At 41.4% G+C, this 17559-nt stretch overlaps 1 protein-coding gene across 2 annotated transcripts; it reads left to right on the top strand.

Annotated features, from left to right (window-relative positions):
• The first annotated feature begins 1960 nt into the window (after positions 1–1960).
• On the top strand, positions 1961–10246 carry SLC25A29 (solute carrier family 25 member 29). 2 transcript variants are annotated; one of them, XM_061463966.1, is made up of 5 exons: positions 2001–2075; positions 3597–3640; positions 5563–5597; positions 8089–8172; positions 8801–10246. In XM_061463966.1, exon 5 carries the CDS (start codon positions 8834–8836, stop codon positions 9542–9544), a length of 711 nt encoding a protein of 236 aa, XP_061319950.1. In that variant the 5' UTR covers positions 2001–2075; positions 3597–3640; positions 5563–5597; positions 8089–8172; positions 8801–8833; the 3' UTR covers positions 9545–10246. The 2 variants fall into 2 exon arrangements, with proteins under 2 accessions (XP_061319949.1, XP_061319950.1); XM_061463965.1 differs by lacking the exon at positions 5563–5597 and having other exon boundaries at positions 1961–2075.
• Positions 10247–17559: the final 7313 nt, after the last annotated feature.

Here is a 17559-nt window from a genome sequence, read left to right as displayed (position 1 = left end):
GCCAGTGTATGGGCTCAGCAATGTCTAAGGTATGTGTCAGGAGGTAGAACAGTGTGTGGTACAACAGGAGCGGGCAGCTCCCAAAGCCCTCTGTGCTGTGGCAAAGGGCAAGACCAGCCTACCTGCCTGCTCTCTAACACCAACTGCTTGTCCCCAGGTAGGACAGGTATGTGAATCAGAGAATCAAAAGCATCCTGGAGACACCTGGAGGCTTCTTTTGATTTGACAGAGTTTAGAGATGAGAAGGGCCCCAAATGAGTGTCGGGTTGGAAGAAGGTATGGGAAAGGTCAGGAATTCATTGTGTGCTTTGCATTTTCATCTTATCTGCTTATTAATTGTAATGATGGTCCAAGAGCAGCTAAATCTGGGGGAGGTTCTCAGGTTTTGTTCTGTAGTAGTAGTTTCTGACCTCCTGGGAAAGATCCTTTTCTTTGCTGATTTGCTGTGTGTTTTCTGTTTGCACAGAAAGGAAAAGCTGACTTAACTTTTAATATGCTATTCCACTGCAAGATTTTATCAGTTTTGTATTGAGCTGCTATATCAAGGAAAGGGCTGCCATGACAATTGCAAAAAAAAAAAAAAAAAAGAAGAAAGAAATCCAGCTGCTTTTCCATTCTGCTTCTAGAAGTTACTCTCTCTAAGCAAAGCTTGAATAGGCACATTGTTGTTCCAGGCCACTGGTATGCCCCTTTCTCAGACATTGCCTGCAGAGACAAGGAGTGGCTTAAACAGGGCTCCCTTTTGAAACTGTCAACAGCTTGAATTTCCCATTTAAAGTCTCTGGCATCAGCAGGGCACCTTGAAGCCAGGTAATGTTAGTAGGAAAGCAGTTAATACAAACCAAGAAAAGCCTGAGAGGAAGGTATGGGAGAAGCCTCTTCGACAGCAACGTGTAATACTGAGATCCAGGTCTCTGCTAAATCCCATGGGCAGCAGGCTACTGATTTCTGGCCATGATCATCAGAAGTAGAGGCTCATCCCTGTGCTTCCAGCTGTGCCATGGGGGCAGGAGTTGGCCTAGAGCCCACATCTGCTGGTGCAGCCTTTCCTTCACTCTCTGGTTTAACACTGGTGGGGGAGTCTGTTAAAGAATCACAGAATGGGTTGGGTTGGAAGGGACCATAAAGCTTATCCAGTTCCAACCCCTCAGCCATGGGCAGGCACACCTTCCACTAGACCAGGTTGCTCCAAGCCCCATTCAACCTGGCCTTGAACACTGCCAGGGATGGGGCAGACACATCTTCTCTGGGCAACCTGTGCCAGCACCTCAGCGCCCTCATCTTAAAGAATTTCTTCTTTGTTTATAATCTGTATCTTCAGGTTTAGGGCTAAATGGTTACTCCTTCTTCTACCATTTCAGACTCTGGTAAAAAGTCTCTCACCATCTTTATAAGCCCCCTTTAAGTATGGAAATGCCACAACTAGGTCTCCCTGTAGCCTTCTCTTTCCCAGGCTGAACAGCCTCAGCTCTCTCAGCCACTCTTCATAGAAGACGTTTCATCGCTATTAAAAACAGACACCCCCTCCAAAATCCTCCGGCATAAGCTCTGCAGGCTTTCCAACCACCAGCACCCAGGGATGCCTCATCCAGAATGCAAGACGCCGCGGACAGCGTCCCTAACTACCCCAAACATCTCGGGGTGTTGATGCTCAGCGGGAGGGATGCTCTGACTTCTGATCGCCCTCCCCAGACCGCCACATCCCAGCCTCCAATGTTTATTTCTGCCTTTACATCAGGTTAACTGCTCGGATATAGCTGCAAAACAGACCAGACCAGACCAGTCCCGTGCGGCTCCAGCCCCCATCTCCTTTAGTCCCGTCCCGCCTTTTGCCCGGAGCCGCCCAGCGCAGCCGCCAGTGGCTGCGATCCGCGAGGGGGAGTTGTCCCGGTGCCCGCCCCTCCGCAGGCACGGTCCGGCCCCCCTGCTGGGGGGGGGCGGAGGCGGGCGGTAGAAAGGGCGGTCGGAGGGGCGGGCAGCGGCAGTGCGCGGAGCGGTATCGCGCAAGGGCCGGGCCCCGCTGGGGACTGAGGGTGCTAGCATGGCTCTGGATTTCCTCGCTGGATGCGTCGGAGGTGAGGGGCAGGAAAAGGGGGCAACGGGAAAAAGGAAAATAAAGAAAAAAGGGATGGGAGGAAAGGAAAAAGGGGGGAGAATAAAAAAAAAATAAATTGTAAATAGCGGGGAAAAGGGGGTGAGAAAAAGGCGGGGGGCGGAGGGAGGGCAAGGCTGGGCGCAGCGCTTTTATTTTGGGAGCGGAGACCTGAGCAGGGCACAGGGGATGCAGCGGCCGCCCCGCGCAGGTAGTGCCGATCCCGGGAAAGGGCAGGGGGAGCGGAAGGTCTCGGGGGGTTCCCGCAGGAGCGAGGCCGCGGCCGCCTTGCCTGTGGCAGAAGCCGGCCTGCGCGAAGGGGCTGGATGCGTTGGCTGGCTGGGAGAGAGCTCTCGGGTGAGCACACGAGCAGCAGCAGGCCCGTAGCGGGGAGGTTGAACACGAAGAGGAGAGAATGCTTATGCTCGCCTTGCTCGTCCCTGTGCATCTGCTTACGGCCCTCCTATTTTTAGCAGTTGTTAAATTGCATTCAGGAGATTTATTCTCGCGTCTTTTCAGATATTCACGTTTGATGTTCTCCTTGCCACCCTGGCAAAGAGAATGTTTTTTTTTTCTTGCAGCTTCTGACTTCATCCTAGTGATCCTTGCTTCGTCAGGGATCCCACAGGATTGGTTGTGCCACCAGTCTTTTCATGCTGAACACAGCACATGGCTATTTTTGTGATTTGGACTATCTTGCCATTGTGCTGGCTTTGAACAACCTGGACTACACCATCCTAGAGTGGGCACTGTATTTCTGCCACATCCTCTCAGGAGAGGGAGGGATGTTATCTGCCAACGCAAGAAGGTGCACTGAACCACTCTTTGTAGTTCTTGCTGTTGTCAGCAAACATAAATGGATCGATGGTTCAGAGAAATACAGAGCCAGAGGATTCCTTGCCTCAGCCAGTACTTGCCAAATGCATATATCCAGATTAGTATAACTAACAGGCCTGTATACAACTTCTAAAAAATCCTTTGATGCTATAATAAAGCAGAGGGCTTTGGTAACGCATGGTCCTTCTGCAGGTGCTACCATTGCATCTGGAAGGGCTGTGGGCAGAGTGCAGGGATTTTTTTTCTGCCTTTAGGGAAACTTCCAGGTTTTCTATGCCATCACAGGGTGGCTGGCATCTATGAGTAATGTTTTGCTTCAGAGGAAACCTGTGATTTCTGCCCACTGGACTCACCTTGGGCTGAGGCTCAGAATCACTGCTGACCATCCTGTACAGTGTGGCATGCTCTGTAGTCACACACCTCAACCCCCACCTGGGGCCCAGGAGCTTGACTGGAGCATAAAGGCACCAAGTGTTGGCTTAAAGGACTGAACTGTAGGTGTCTCATCTTCTGACTTGATAGGATGCTCTTTCCCTGGCCTACCAATAAGGCTCTGCCTCAGTCTGTGGAGGTACTGCTTGGGCTACTGCAGCCCCAAGGATTCAGGAAGAAAACTGATGAAAGAAGAAAACTGTGAGTCATAACCATGGCATTTGTTTTATTTCAGGTGCTGCAGGAGTACTGGTAGGACACCCATTTGACACTGTTAAGGTGGGTTGATTATAAAATACCTTTGTCTCTAGGTAGAGTAAGTTTTTCAAGGAGTGGAGGAGGAAAAAAACAAAAATCCCCAGACACTGTAGGAGTATAAATCCGCACTGGAAAGCCTGAAGCAACCCTCCCCAACCGCTGTTGTAGATCTGCAGCTATTCAGAACTGAAAAAAAACTATGTATGATTCAATCCAGGAACATGACAAATATTGGCCTAAATTTAAAGTTTGTTAGTGTAGTAAAAATGTTGTATTAGAAAGTACAATCTTCAATTTAACTTAGTTTTGTCCTAAGCTTGCTTCTCTGCAACTGTTCATCACTAACTGCTAAAACTGCCTCCCCTATGCTTTTGTAACTCAAACCTGCTTTGTTACTAGGTTGAAACCTTGTGTTTTGTTTTCCCCTCAAGCATTAATTTGTTACACTAGCCAAAGGGTGTAAGTGCATAAAGATCCACAGCATGAAGTTTGTCGGGGGCTTTTTCCTCCTTTTAAGTATAATATATTTTTGTAACTCTGCAAGTTAAGATTGATTTTCTGATGGTCTGGGAGCTGTATGTATCATACATACTAAGGGTAGCTCCTTCAAAGATAAGATTTGAAACCTAAAATCCTTGAATCCAAAGTCTCTCACTGGAAGAATCGAAGAAGGCATGTCAGTATATTTCCCTGCTGAATTAATACAGCTGATCACTTGACTGCAGCAGGCAGCATGCCACCCACTAGACCTATATTTGGAATAACTCTACCTTCCTGAATTTAGATATGCAAAGGGCTGGATAGTATTACTGAGGTCATCACCATATTCTGTGTTCTAGCTAATTGAACTAATTAGCTAATGGCTAATTCAACACAGACCTTCCTACCTGGATATTAGTCTTTGCTAGTCAAGTGCAAGCTGCTCATATAGCAAAACCTGTATGTTTATCGGAATATGGCACACTTGTTAAATAATTGGGTTGGATCCTAGTATATGTTTTCAGGAGCAGTATTATGCAGACTTGCACATTTTCTCATGGTGGTACAGGGCCAGCTGTCTCTCTTCGCGTACCCCATCCTGCCAAATTTTACATGCTTAACTGAAGGTGATGGGTCATTTCATTGAAGCCAGCAAAACTGCTAAAATTCTGTGCTCAAACTGAAGTTAACCATGTGTGGGGTCTTCCTGGTTTGTAAAGTGGAATAGCTTTAGTGCATGAAACCAAACACTGCAGTGTCTGCAAAACTGCAGCTCCCACGTTAGTTCCAGCAGATCTATTAATGCAAATAGATGTGTTGGCTTTAGAGAAAACATCTTGCTTTGAAATAGAGCAAATAGCTTGTTTCTGGATGACTTTAAATGTTTTATGAAATATAGCATGGCACACTATATTTTCATACCCATTAGAAGGCATTATAAACAATTATCTCTTTTTGTTAAATACTAATGTTTGTGTTATTAGCTGGCATAGCCACCACTCTGTGTGGGAAAACTAACACTATAACTAGTCTATTAAAAAAAAAGACATTGCATAACTAGTTGTGTATGTATGTGTGTTAAGAATTAACCTCTTTTATAGTTCTGTAGCGTATAAAGGGCTAAGTGGTAGTCACCTTAGACCGTAAGTTCTTAATGTAACTGGACAATGGGAAAGCTGTTTAGATAAGCCAGAATTTTACTTCTGTCTTGGCTTTAAAGCTCTTTTTTTGGCTGTTGGTCATGTTTCACATAGCGGGGAGGGGGATGGTGGGACACACAGGGAGAGATTAAGCCTGTGAAGTTGCCCTGCTAGACCCACAGTTGAGCTGCTCTCAGAACTGGCAAACTCCTTGACCCTGGTTTGTTGTATAAATGTATAAAATTGCTGTTTTGCTTTTAACTGCCTTTACTTTCTGAGCTAGGGGCTGTCTTCATTAACAGCAAAAGTGTTACTTTGTTGTAGATGACAGATAAGCCTCATCACGGGAGAGTTACCTAGTAAGTATAGCCCAGGTGAACACTTCTGTTTCTCTCAGTCTTAATTTATTCCAAAATGTATTAGTTCAAATAAAGACCTAAAAGAATTATGAAGTTTTTCCCCTTTTTAGTTTTATACTGATGTGTCCCTCTTCTACAGCTAGGGCATGGAGGGAGTGGGGTTTAAAGATACAAATTTTTTTTAAAGTCTTATTCTGAACCTTCTTTCTGGTATGCATTTCTGGCTGTACACATTTCTACATACAGTGGCTCTAAAACAATCTCAGGTACACTGTCATTGAGGTCTTAAACACTGCATATCCTTGGAGGTCATTTTCAGTGCTCAAACACTTCCAAATGACTTAATTTGCATATTATTAAATGTTTGGACTGTTGTGGGGGTGTGGTGAGTTATTTTGCTTAATCTTGAGTACCTCTATGGAAGTCTTTAGTGGCATGAAATTACAGTGTGTTACTATTGGACCTAAAAGTTTAGTACTAGTGGTTTCAAATAAGGAGAAAGCCAGAATATTATGCAAGGAATAGAACAGAGGGTTAAACTTTGCACATGATTCATCCTTCCAATAGTTTTACACACTAAAGAGCTTGTTGAATATGGCATTTTAATACTAATGAAATTGCCTGGGCTGGTAGTTTGCTGATGTGGGTACCCCTATGCAATCATCACTGTGCTCAAGTGAAAGAGCTGGGTTTCATTCTTGGACCTAGAGTGTTAGTATTTTCTAAATATTTTATCCTATAACAAGGCTTCATTGGTCAATATTTCACAAATTATTTAGACAAAAACAGTGTGAGCTTTATGCCACTAGGAAATTCAACCTATATACAGAATATGATTGATTCTAAACTACTGAAGACATGTATAGGAGCACTAAAGCAAGAAAGTTCCTAAGCTGCAATTCTCCCAAAGCCCATACACATGGAGGTCCCCTGACTTTATACAGATAGGGTTTGAAATCATAGCAGTAAACTGCAAATGGAATAAAACCTTTGTTTTGCCCAATTCTGACAGCTTATTGAGATTTATGACCTTGCCTATGGATAAGGTTTAACAATCTGCCTACCCCCAAATGTCACTTTGGATAACAAAGGATTTGTTTTCTTTGAATTCTACCCTAAGCCTACTTTTGATACTGAAATGTTTTAAAGCCCTCTTCCATCTTGGAAGATGAAGTGATCTTGGCCTCTCAGCATGGCTAGCAAACACTAATGTGCATATTAAAAAGACATTGAAAACTAAACTTTGTTTTGTAAATCAAAAGTCACATGTTGTAAGAATATAAACCCCCTGAAATATATTTTTTTTTTGTCTCAAAAAGAAAGCTACCCCAATTATAGAATTTTGACAAACCATGTCCCCAAATCCTTTTCAACATCATTGTGCAGGGCTGTCATCTTTGGGGTGGTGTTTATTACTACTCTAGGGAAACAGTGACAGAAAGATCATAAAGTCAGAAATTTTTCACACAGATCTGATATTTTCTTCTGTTCAGACTAAGAGACTTGAAGGTTTTTTTGCCCTAGAGCTGCAGCAGCATTAAATGGCTGATAAGCATCTTTTCTGAGGAATACTGCAGCTCTCCATGCTAAAGATCAATGACAGATTCCTAACTTTGCCAATCAATTTATTGAGTTTACTGCAGTGTAGGGCTTTGCATGAACTGGGCAGCTTTGAGACTTTAAGTGTGTCAAGGACAAATTAGCAGCAAAAAACAGGAGTGGACTTTTCCATTACAAGTTAAAAAACATCTAGAAAAGGGACTTTCCCCTCATATTGCCAGTTACAGTGACATCTATCTGTCCAGCAGATCATAACATTTCCATTTTAGAAAAGTTAATTGATTACTAACAATAAAGCTTTGAAATGGCCACACCCTCACCAATGGTTTGTGTTCAGCAGGTTAAAAAAAACAGACTAAGGTTTAAAAGGACAAGTTGATTTTTACTTTTATGCAAAGACGCATCTTAAAGAGTCACTTTCCAGCTACCCTCTGAAAAATACCAGATGTTAGCGAAGGGTCCCCAGGTTCAGCAGCAGAAATACTATGGGGGTGGTATTGAAAGTTCCCAGCCTTTTAAAAATTATCCTTATTTCATGCTTAGAATTTTTTAAAAATATTTACATCAGGTTTGTACAGTTATTCTGTAGTGTGAACAGAAGTATTTTTGGCAGCTAAAGAAAGTAATTATTCTAGTCAGTACTGGAAACTCCTGTCCAAAACTCTAGAGAATGGTGTACCCTCTTGTACTTCCACATAGTGTTTTTCTATTATTCACAAGTAGTTAATACTACTTTCATGTTTTCACCCCCAAAATTAAATCAAAACACACAATACTTCTAAGTTATTTTGCCACATGTGGTGTTCCAGTGTCCAACCTGTGCTCTTGCATATACACTGCTATAGCAAATCTCCATACATACACAAGACACTAATTTACCAATTAGGCTGTTCTTGACATACAAATCGGTACCTTGTACAACTTTTTATAGGTTCGTCTGCAAGTTCAAAATGTAGAGAAACCTCTCTACCGTGGGACCTTCCATTGCTTTCAATCCATCATAAAACAAGAATCTGTAAGTACAAAATTAATGCTTTTCATATTTTGTATCTTCATGTATTTTCAATCGGAAGGGTGGGAAAGCTGCTAAAACCCCTACAAATATTGAAGAACGAGAGACAGGCATACTCTGAACCTCACTTGAGCATAGGGCAGAGAGTGTAGTCAGAAGTTTGCCAGAAACTTCATGAAGATCACTAAACTGAAAGGTGCTATTTTGAAGGTAACATTTTAATTAAGTTACTTGAATAGCTAGTTTTCTGAGAATCCAAGCAATCTGAGCAATGAGTGAAGAAACTGGTGAAGGGAGTTTTTTGCTGCTGAAGCTTAAATACCATAACTAAAAGGGTGGCTTTGGGCTTTTAGCTACTTAAAGTGTAAAATTTGCCAGAAAAACTTTTCTGTGGAAGGACTGAGATTGTTTTCCGGATGTGTTCAGCATTGTATTTGTACTGCTAAAAGTGGTTAGATTTTTGTGGTTTAGGCAGCAATTAAATTATTACAAAGCAAGATGGTACTCGTCTCATGGCCACTACTAGAAAATTAGGACAGGAGGGAGAGCCAGAAAAGCCACATTCTGCACAGTTTCAGGAGGTTTATGAATATAACTGTTGAAAAGGGGTTTTCCTTCCTTCTTCCATTAGGCTTTTGGACTCTATAAAGGTATTGGGTCACCAATGATGGGACTCACCTTCATTAACGCGCTTGTGTTCGGTGTACAAGGAAACACACTTCGTGCTCTTGGAAAAGACACTCCTCTAAACCAGTTCCTTGCAGGGTCAGCAGCAGGGGCTATCCAGTGCGTCATCTGCTGTCCCATGGAGTTGGCAAAGACAAGAATGCAGCTTCAAGGAACAGGTGAATATAAACTAAAAACAAAGAACTACAAAAATTCTCTGGATTGTTTGATCAAAATCTATCAAAAGGAAGGGCTAAGGGGTATCAACAGGGGCATGGTCTCTACATTCATAAGAGAGACTCCAAGCTTTGGCTTTTACTTCCTGACCTATGACTTAATGACCAGGTATTTAGGCTGTGAAGCTGAAGACAGTTATGTTATTCCAAAACTGCTGTTTTCTGGAGGGATATCAGGAATAGTATCCTGGCTCTCAACCTATCCCATGGATGTGATCAAATCCCGGCTTCAGGCTGATGGAGTTGGAGGCGTTACACAATACAATGGCATTTTAGACTGTGTCAGAAAGAGTTACCATGAAGAAGGCTGGAGGGTGTTCACAAGAGGTCTTACTTCCACACTTCTCCGTGCTTTTCCTGTCAACGCAGCTACCTTTGCTACTGTCACTGTGTTCCTAATGTATATGAGGTCAGAAGACAATCTTCGTGAATGTGAACCAGGTCCAGTAATCCAGCAGCCTTCCAGTTTGTGAACCTTATCTGTTTGTTCTCCTGATCCAAAGCCTGGCTACTTGGGATTTTTGAGTTTTAACACGACCCGCACAAGTGGTGTGAACGTATACTATCTGTATAAAGAATTCCTAAATGTGTCAAGTTAGGATTTAATCTCATTACTTGTATAAAGTACATACTGCCTTACTAAGGACTTCATATCTAGTCGTATGCAAGTAAGATGGGAACCTGCTGCCTTATTAAGGACTTCATATCTAGTAGTATGCAAGTAAGATGGGAACCTGCCTTTAGAAAGTCCTGTACAGTCACTGTTGCAGCTCCAGATTTGGATCTGAAGAATGTTGTAGTACCAGAAGTCAGGTTTTCTTCCACTCATGTTCTGAATGAGTTGAATGCAGAAATGTTTTCAGAAAATAAATGCTGGTTTTTGTATGTAACAGGAAGAAGTATAGTTCTCTAAGGTGAAGTGTGGGGAGAAATGAAATGTTGGAGGCATTTTGCAGGTAACCCTGAACTGTTTAAGACATGAACTAGCATTCAGCTAGCCATGTTTTACTTTTCTTCTGCCTTTATATGTCAGTATTTTAGTAGCAACTTTGTTCATACTGGTTTGCTAAAAAAAAAAAAAAAAAAAAAAAAAAAAAGGCAAAAAAGAAAGTTATTTGTTCCTAAGGCACTCCCTTACCTTTCAGCTTTGAATAAGTATCTTAAGCACAAAGTTATCATCTGCAATCATATGCACTTGTTCCTTTAATTCTCAAGGCTTGTAAGGGTTTAGGGAAACTCAAATCTAGCAACACTGATGTTGTTTGCCTTCACCTCTATTTCTTGTTTGGCAGTGCACGGATTCCATCGACACAGATTCAGCCCAAGTAGACTTTGTTCTCCAAAGTTAATGCAACTTTGCCCCTTTCTCCCAATATACCCCATAGCAGCCAGCGATGTACAGAAATCAAAGTCCTACCCGTGGTATTGCACAAATGTTTGTGGATGCAATGTTAGCTTAGCAGCCTGATGTACAGCAGAAATATGTACATGTTTAGAACTGGCAGCTTTATACCTTCCCAGAAAATAGGGGTGTAACCACCGAAAATGGTTGATGTTCAATACACTTGTATTCTGAATTTAAACAACACCGATTTTTATGTGTTTAGTTACAGTGCTACTGGATAGAAGCCTGAATAGAGTTTGGAGAATTTTCTTGTTAATCTGCTGTAATTTCTTTTTCTTTAGCAGTCTGCTCAAGAGGGACTGTATTAGTTCAAAGATCCATAAACACTTATTTAAGATTTAAACTACACATATTTAGCACAAATAGTCAGGAGGAAGGAGCGCATGTGTGTGAGGAATGTTCTGAAACATAAACTAGTTCAGTAAGTATAACTTGTTACCCTTTTGGTTGGGACAAGTGCAATATGTGTTTAATTTATGTGAATTTTCTAAAGAAACCTTATTTCATAGCTTTTTGCACTGTAACAAAATATGCTGGAGAAACCTGTAAAACTGGTATGTCTTTTTATACCTTGGAGGTATGTTGGATGTTTTAGTGCCTACTTGCACTGAGATTCAAATTGAATGTTAAATCTGTCTACTAAGCTGCATATGCACAACAATTCACAACAAAGACCATTTACACCTTTGTACTGTAATTACTGTATATAAAATTGAGGGAATTACTGTATATAAAATTGAGGGAATAAATTTTTTTAAAATTTTGACTTTGGTTCTTTTAAAGTTTCTTCTGTTTTGCTCAGATGCTTCACTGTGTTAAATCTAGCTTGAAAAGAGTGGGGTTTCTGGCTTATACCTGAAGAAGCTTGTTCCTCATCCACCTTCCATACACCACCAGGAAGTGCAGTGCCTTGTTCTGGCTTAGTGTTCACTGAAGCCAAGGAGGGAATGCCTTGTTCTGGCTTAGTGTTCACTGAAGCCAAGGAGGGAAGTTGCCTGAACTTGCTTCTTCAAGCTGGTGTTTTCAGTGAGTACCTCACTCGAAGATATTATAGCTACTAAGAGAAAAATCCTGCTTTTAGAGCCAAAGAGCTAGCAGCATGCCTCACCCTTTCATATTATGCATTTATTTGGTTTAAGCAGTGCTGATCAGCATCAGGGCTGCACAACTGCAGAAGTCAAGAGTCCCTGCAAAGCAGATCAGAGTCAAGTACGAGGTGTGCCAACAGCACCATTCATACCTAAATCAGAAGAATGCTTGGCTCCAAGATGTACACGTTTAGCAAAAAGCTGTGTCACTTGTAGCTTTTTGTTTCTAGACAGCACAACAAGCTCACAAAGAGCATCAATATTCCAAATAAAAAGCCACACAGACAAGGTGCTAGATAAGGGAAAGGCCACCACTTCTCCAACTAACCCTGACCAGGAGCAGTTCCAGTCAAGTACCTAATGTTCTCTGAGAAGGAGCAACAATGTTTTGAACTATGGCACCAAAACAAGTACTCAGAATAAGCAAACACTGTGTCCCTAAAAGACAGTAACAGAAAGGGCCATACAATGTTCTACTTGCAGTATTTACTAAAATTCTCTCCAGAAATTCATCCATCTGGAACTTAAAAGAAATAATCAGTAGCAGAGACTAGAGGTTACTCAACAAGCCAAAGAGGAGGGAGAAAGCCAGCTTTCAACCTAGTCTGATGTTAGCTGCTCAAAAGCTGTGCAGCTTCTAATTATTAAACCAAGCTAGGCAATAGTTTCAGCCTTTTTAAACATGATTCAGTTTCTTCCCACTAAATTGGATGATATGTCATCCAATTTAACCAAGTCAGACAAACTGTATTCTGCCTTGACAGATCCTCCTTCCTACAAGTATTATCAAGCATCATAATATGCAATAGGAGATACTCTATTAATACCCTAGCAAGTGAAGGGAATAAGATAAAATTAACCAAAACTAAAACTCGCCTACTATCAACTCTCCATACCCTACTTTCTTATGACCCACCCTGCTAGTGGATGGGAGATACCAGCGTCACAAGTTGCAGCCACAAATACAGACAATTAGGACAAGAGGAATAAAGAGTAGACAGTTAACCCCCCACCCTCAAGTTTTAAAGAAGCTATTTTATCATGGCTGCAACTATAACACAACAGTATTTTTTTGCTTTTCTTCCTTGCCTTTCTCTGCATACCGCTTTTTTTTACAGTTCAGATGAAAAAGTAGCAAGACATTCAGGGGATGAAAACCTGTACACTGCAGGTGCAGGACAGGTAGCATGCTGGGAAACTTACCACAGCACAAGTATAGAGTTGACCTTTCGGAGAAGAGATCTGTTTGTTCTCGGAAATTGAGTATATTTACTATTAGACTGGAAAACAGGCATTAACAGCTGTTGTTAGCCAGGCTTTTGATCTGTGGGTAGTTAAAGAACAACCTGAAGGCCAGAAAAGTGTGCCAAACACCACTAGATTAGCAGAAAGTGCATGCAAACCCTCTTCTGCCAGAAAAACAGCTAGAGAAAACAGAAGCTTTAACAAGGCAATGTGATGCATCAAACACCACAGTCATAGCGATAGATGAAGGATCTAAGGGACTGTATGACTCTAGGAGACACAGAAAGAGAGTAGGGAACCAGAAAACTTTCTGGGCCAAACTTAGCTGAGATAGCCTTTGAAATCCTAAGGAAGCAAACTGCTTGTCAATGTCCAGGAATTTATGGAATTTCATGGTCAGTAAGGGAGTGAACCAGAGGAAAATAAGCTGTTTTCAAACTCCCAGTGCAACTGCTTTGCAATTTTTGTACTAGTGTTATGCTAACTACAAAAATGGTTATCACTAACAACAAAAAAAATGAATAGTGACGTAATAGTCACAATAACACGTTATACAGTAAAAGTTTGTCTTAGAGTTTATTATCACTATTATTTGACCTAGAATGTGCTGTTAAGCTTTAGTTTCAGCAATAAATTAAAAGCAAGCAAGCAGAGGTCTGCAGTGAAAAATAATACCATATATATTGATATAAATGGAAAAAAGGCAAGTCCTAATGCTCACAAAATACCCTTCAAGTCAATAAAACTTTTAAATAACACAGTTAAAATTCTTGGCATCATCTGACAGGCTGAGAGAGTTGGGGTTTTTCAGGCTGGGGAAGAGAAAGCTTGGGACAGACCTTACTGCAGCCTTCAGTACCTACAGGGGACCTACAGAAAAGCTGGAAAGCAACTCTTTACAAGGGCATGTAGTGACAGGACAAGGGGGAATGGCTGTAAACTGAAAAAGGGTAGATTTAGATTAGACATTAGGAAGAACTTTTTTACTGTGAGGGTGGTGAGACACTGGAACGGGTTGCCCAGAGAAACTGTGGCTGCCCCACCCCTCGCAGTGTTCAAGGCAAGGATGGATGGGGTTTTGAGCAACCTGGTCTAGTGGAAGATGTCCCTGCCCATGGCAGGGGTGTTGGAACTAGATGATCTTTAAGGTCCCTTCCAAACCAAACAAATCATTCTATGACTATATGATCAATCATTATTGTATTTTGACTGATTTTTCTTACTGAAACACAGTTTTTTTTACTAACAGTAAAATAGAGTTGCTCCATTTCAACCATATCTAGGTGTCAATCAATAAAATACTAAAATCATAATGAAGGTTGACCTCATAGTCTGCACTGCTTGCTAAATATATTCAAATAGGAAGAACTGCTGCTGGAGTAATCTGACTTGGCTAGACTAAAGCTGGTATTAAATAAGATTAGTACACTTTTTCTAGGACCCAATCTGCACTGTTCATTGCAAGGGGGTTGGACTAGATGGCCTCTGAAGGTCCCTTCCAAAATATTCTATGATCTATGATTCTAATCTAGTTGCCTTAAGCAGAGATTTATACTAGATCAGGTATACTCAAGTGTTGCAATCAACCAGGCCACACAACTTGTGCAGTGATGTATTTTCACTTAATACCATCTTTCACTTAAGAGTCTATAAAGGTAGTTTTCAAACAGGCTAGTAATAAAGTCCAAGTATTTAAACTGTAATTGAAGGAGGTAAAAGTAAAAACAACTCTCACCCTCTATTTCCTCCAGGCAGATACCTGCTTTCCTGCCAGTACTGTACACTTTCATTTCACACACTGGAAAAAAAATGAGATGAAATCCCCTATCCCTAACCTATGCAAGAGGAAAGAATAAAAAAATAAACAAGAAACCACACAAAAGGAAAATACTATGGCCTATCTGCAGGTTATTCCTTGCAATCCACTTCCAAACCATAAACATTGGCAAGCACTTTCAGGCTATGGGAGAATCTTCTGTTTTGCTAAGAAAAATAGAAACCTGTTAAAAAATAAGTCAAAACATAAGCTGCATGATGACCCATGTGCGAGGCAGGCAAAAACACTGCAAGCCAAAATTGCAACTGGCACCATTAGTGAGGTTCTTGGCAAGTATCTTGCAGCTCTAAAGGACACCTGACTTCATGAGCCCTTAAATGAAAACACTAACTAATAAGACAGTTTTATACAGATTTGTCCTGCAACTGACTGCTGGGATGAGCTTTAGCTAAAGTATATTACGCCACATCTGGTCACCAAGTTTTTTTGTGCATGCATCTTTCACCGTTTAACAAGCAGCCCATCTTATGCCTAGTATTTATCTGCTCTATGATGTATCTCAAAAATATACCTGTTACTCATGAAAAACATTCTTCTGAAATACACCTTTACTGTGGGCCTCATCTGGAGAGAGAAGCAGTTTGAGATCTTTGATTCCCTGAAGAGCAACAACGTAGGGCACTCGGAGGATCTGTCCTGCAGTCCCTGCAATTACCTTGCAATCATTAGGAAGGAACACAGTGAAAGGAAGTCAAATGGCAAGGTCCTAACTGCCTCAGGTGAGCTGAGACTCTTCAGGAAGCCACTGCACAGGTGTTTTACATATCTATCAGCTAACTAAAATAGCCATTTACAGCTAAAAGCACATTCATTAACACTACAGAACATTAGATCTTCCAAGTCTGTTAAGGTCTGCTGAACACCATAGGACACCCTACACACACTTGACCTTACAGGGGCAGCCTGACACTTCGCTATTCTGTCTGCGGGTCATGCTGTACAAACTGGTAATTCACTGCCATCTCCTGGCAAACTACTATTCAAGAGCATCCGTACAGAGCAAAACAAAGCATTGACATAGATGCTACCTAGCATCAGCCCAGTTAGAAACTTTCAAGAACACTTAACACAAAAGTGGTTTTAAGAGAAGCATACAGAAGTCCTGCAACAAGCTCAACAACTCTCCATCCCTTTCTTCCCCTAATCGACCATTTCAACAGAACTTAAGGCATCCGCCTGAAGAGAGCTTCCGGTTTATGCTGGAACCTGGTGAGAGCACCGTTCACAAGAGGGATGTTATGTCCACACTGTAACGTACAACAGAAGGAATGGTATCCAAACAGCATCCAGTCTTAAAGCTTTTTTGTCAGGAAAAATCAACAGAAGATTTAAGCCCCAAAACTGGAATTGCCTAAAAAGCAGTTGCTACAAGTGATCTTACTTACTTACCTACAGCAAACAGTGCTCTTCTGACAACTTTAGGGGAAAACAGCACCTGAAAAGTTCATATGAACCCTTACATTGATTCTTATGTGCTTTCTCCAAAAGGAAATTCAATAATCTCCAGATTGCTTCCAGAGGAGTAAGAAAAAAAATCTACACAAAAAATATAGGATGACTGTAAGTACGTATAAACATGCCCAAGCTTGTTTATTTTAGGCAGAGAGAATAAAAATGAGTGAAGGATCAGAGATTAAATTACCTTACAAAATGAGACTGGTAGCCACTCAGGTGGTACCTGCATTGCTGTAAATGCCATCTTCACACTGTTAGACTTCTGCAGCTTGACACTAGATCAATTCATATGATCAAAATGAATACTGAGTCTCATGATAATACAAACACATACATTTATCCTCTAATTTGTTTATACCTTTGTGGATCACTGTGTAGATGTTTCTGCTTGTGCTCCACAGCAGGGTCTCACGCCCTCTTCCTCACATCACACTCCCATTCTTCTGCACTGGGACTCTTCCCAAGGACAGTGCTACTTTTTAACCATTTCATTTACACAGTTATGAAGCAGCATACTTTCTGCCTGAATAAGAGTCCAACTTCTATTCCTCCCTGAAAAACTTACACCCTATTTACATTGTTTTAAAATCCACCCCAAGTTCTGAAGCTTTTGAAAGACCTTTGATTTCCCCCCAGTTTTAAGCAATATGGGAACTCTTGTGCATCTACTAAGAAGTCAAAGCTTAATGCTGAAACAAGCATTGTTTATTTCCCTCATCTCAAGCCACTGTAACAGACTTAAGCACTGTACAGATGAAGAATTTATTATTCCAAAATGCTGTCATAAAACAACTGATCAACCAAGGCCAGTAACAGCTACTGCTTGACTTCCAATAGTGATTTGTGTGGCCCTAATAACCTGATTTTTCTTCATTTCTTCTAGGCATTAGAGAATCACATTTTGAAGAACTCCGTTCAGCACATACTATCGAGTTTGTGCATCTTAACCGAGTAAAAAGACTGGTCCATTTCTTCAAGGCACACACTGATACACTATCCTGTGATCACTTTAGGGCAGATGATGACCACGTGGTAACACCTTTTATTACCACCGCCATTCCTCTTCATCTAGTACTTTGAAGGGATCAGCTTTCTCCGATATTTTAAAGCCTCAATATTTTTGCCATTTCTGTTGCTTGTTTTGGATTTTACTGTGGAGTTAGCAGAGGGAAGGATCTTTGATTGCATTTAAAACTGTGTTACTGCTGATAAGCTATGTTGTTATAATGTGTTTAGGACCTGGCTTTGTTGATTGACAATTTGTGGCCACTGGGGTGGGGGGCATGTCAAATTGCACCACCTCAACTCAATAGCGAACCTCTTCATAAAGATAGTAACTTAAGTGCAAGTTCAGCTGAGGTCCTGGCATTCCATTTCACTGATAATTTATTCACTTAGGTGTTTCAAATCTGTAACTGGGCTCCTCCTACAACCTTTTCAAGAAAAACAATTTCCAGA

Source organism: Pezoporus flaviventris, unplaced genomic scaffold (assembly GCF_033815535.1).
Source record: "Pezoporus flaviventris isolate CSIRO_AGI_PZ_B2104156 unplaced genomic scaffold, CSIRO_AGI_Pfla_v1 ptg000036l, whole genome shotgun sequence".
Taxonomy (NCBI): Eukaryota; Metazoa; Chordata; class Aves; order Psittaciformes; family Psittacidae; genus Pezoporus; species Pezoporus flaviventris.
Note: the sequence above shows the minus strand (reverse complement) of the source record. Positions and strands in the feature narration are given on the sequence as shown.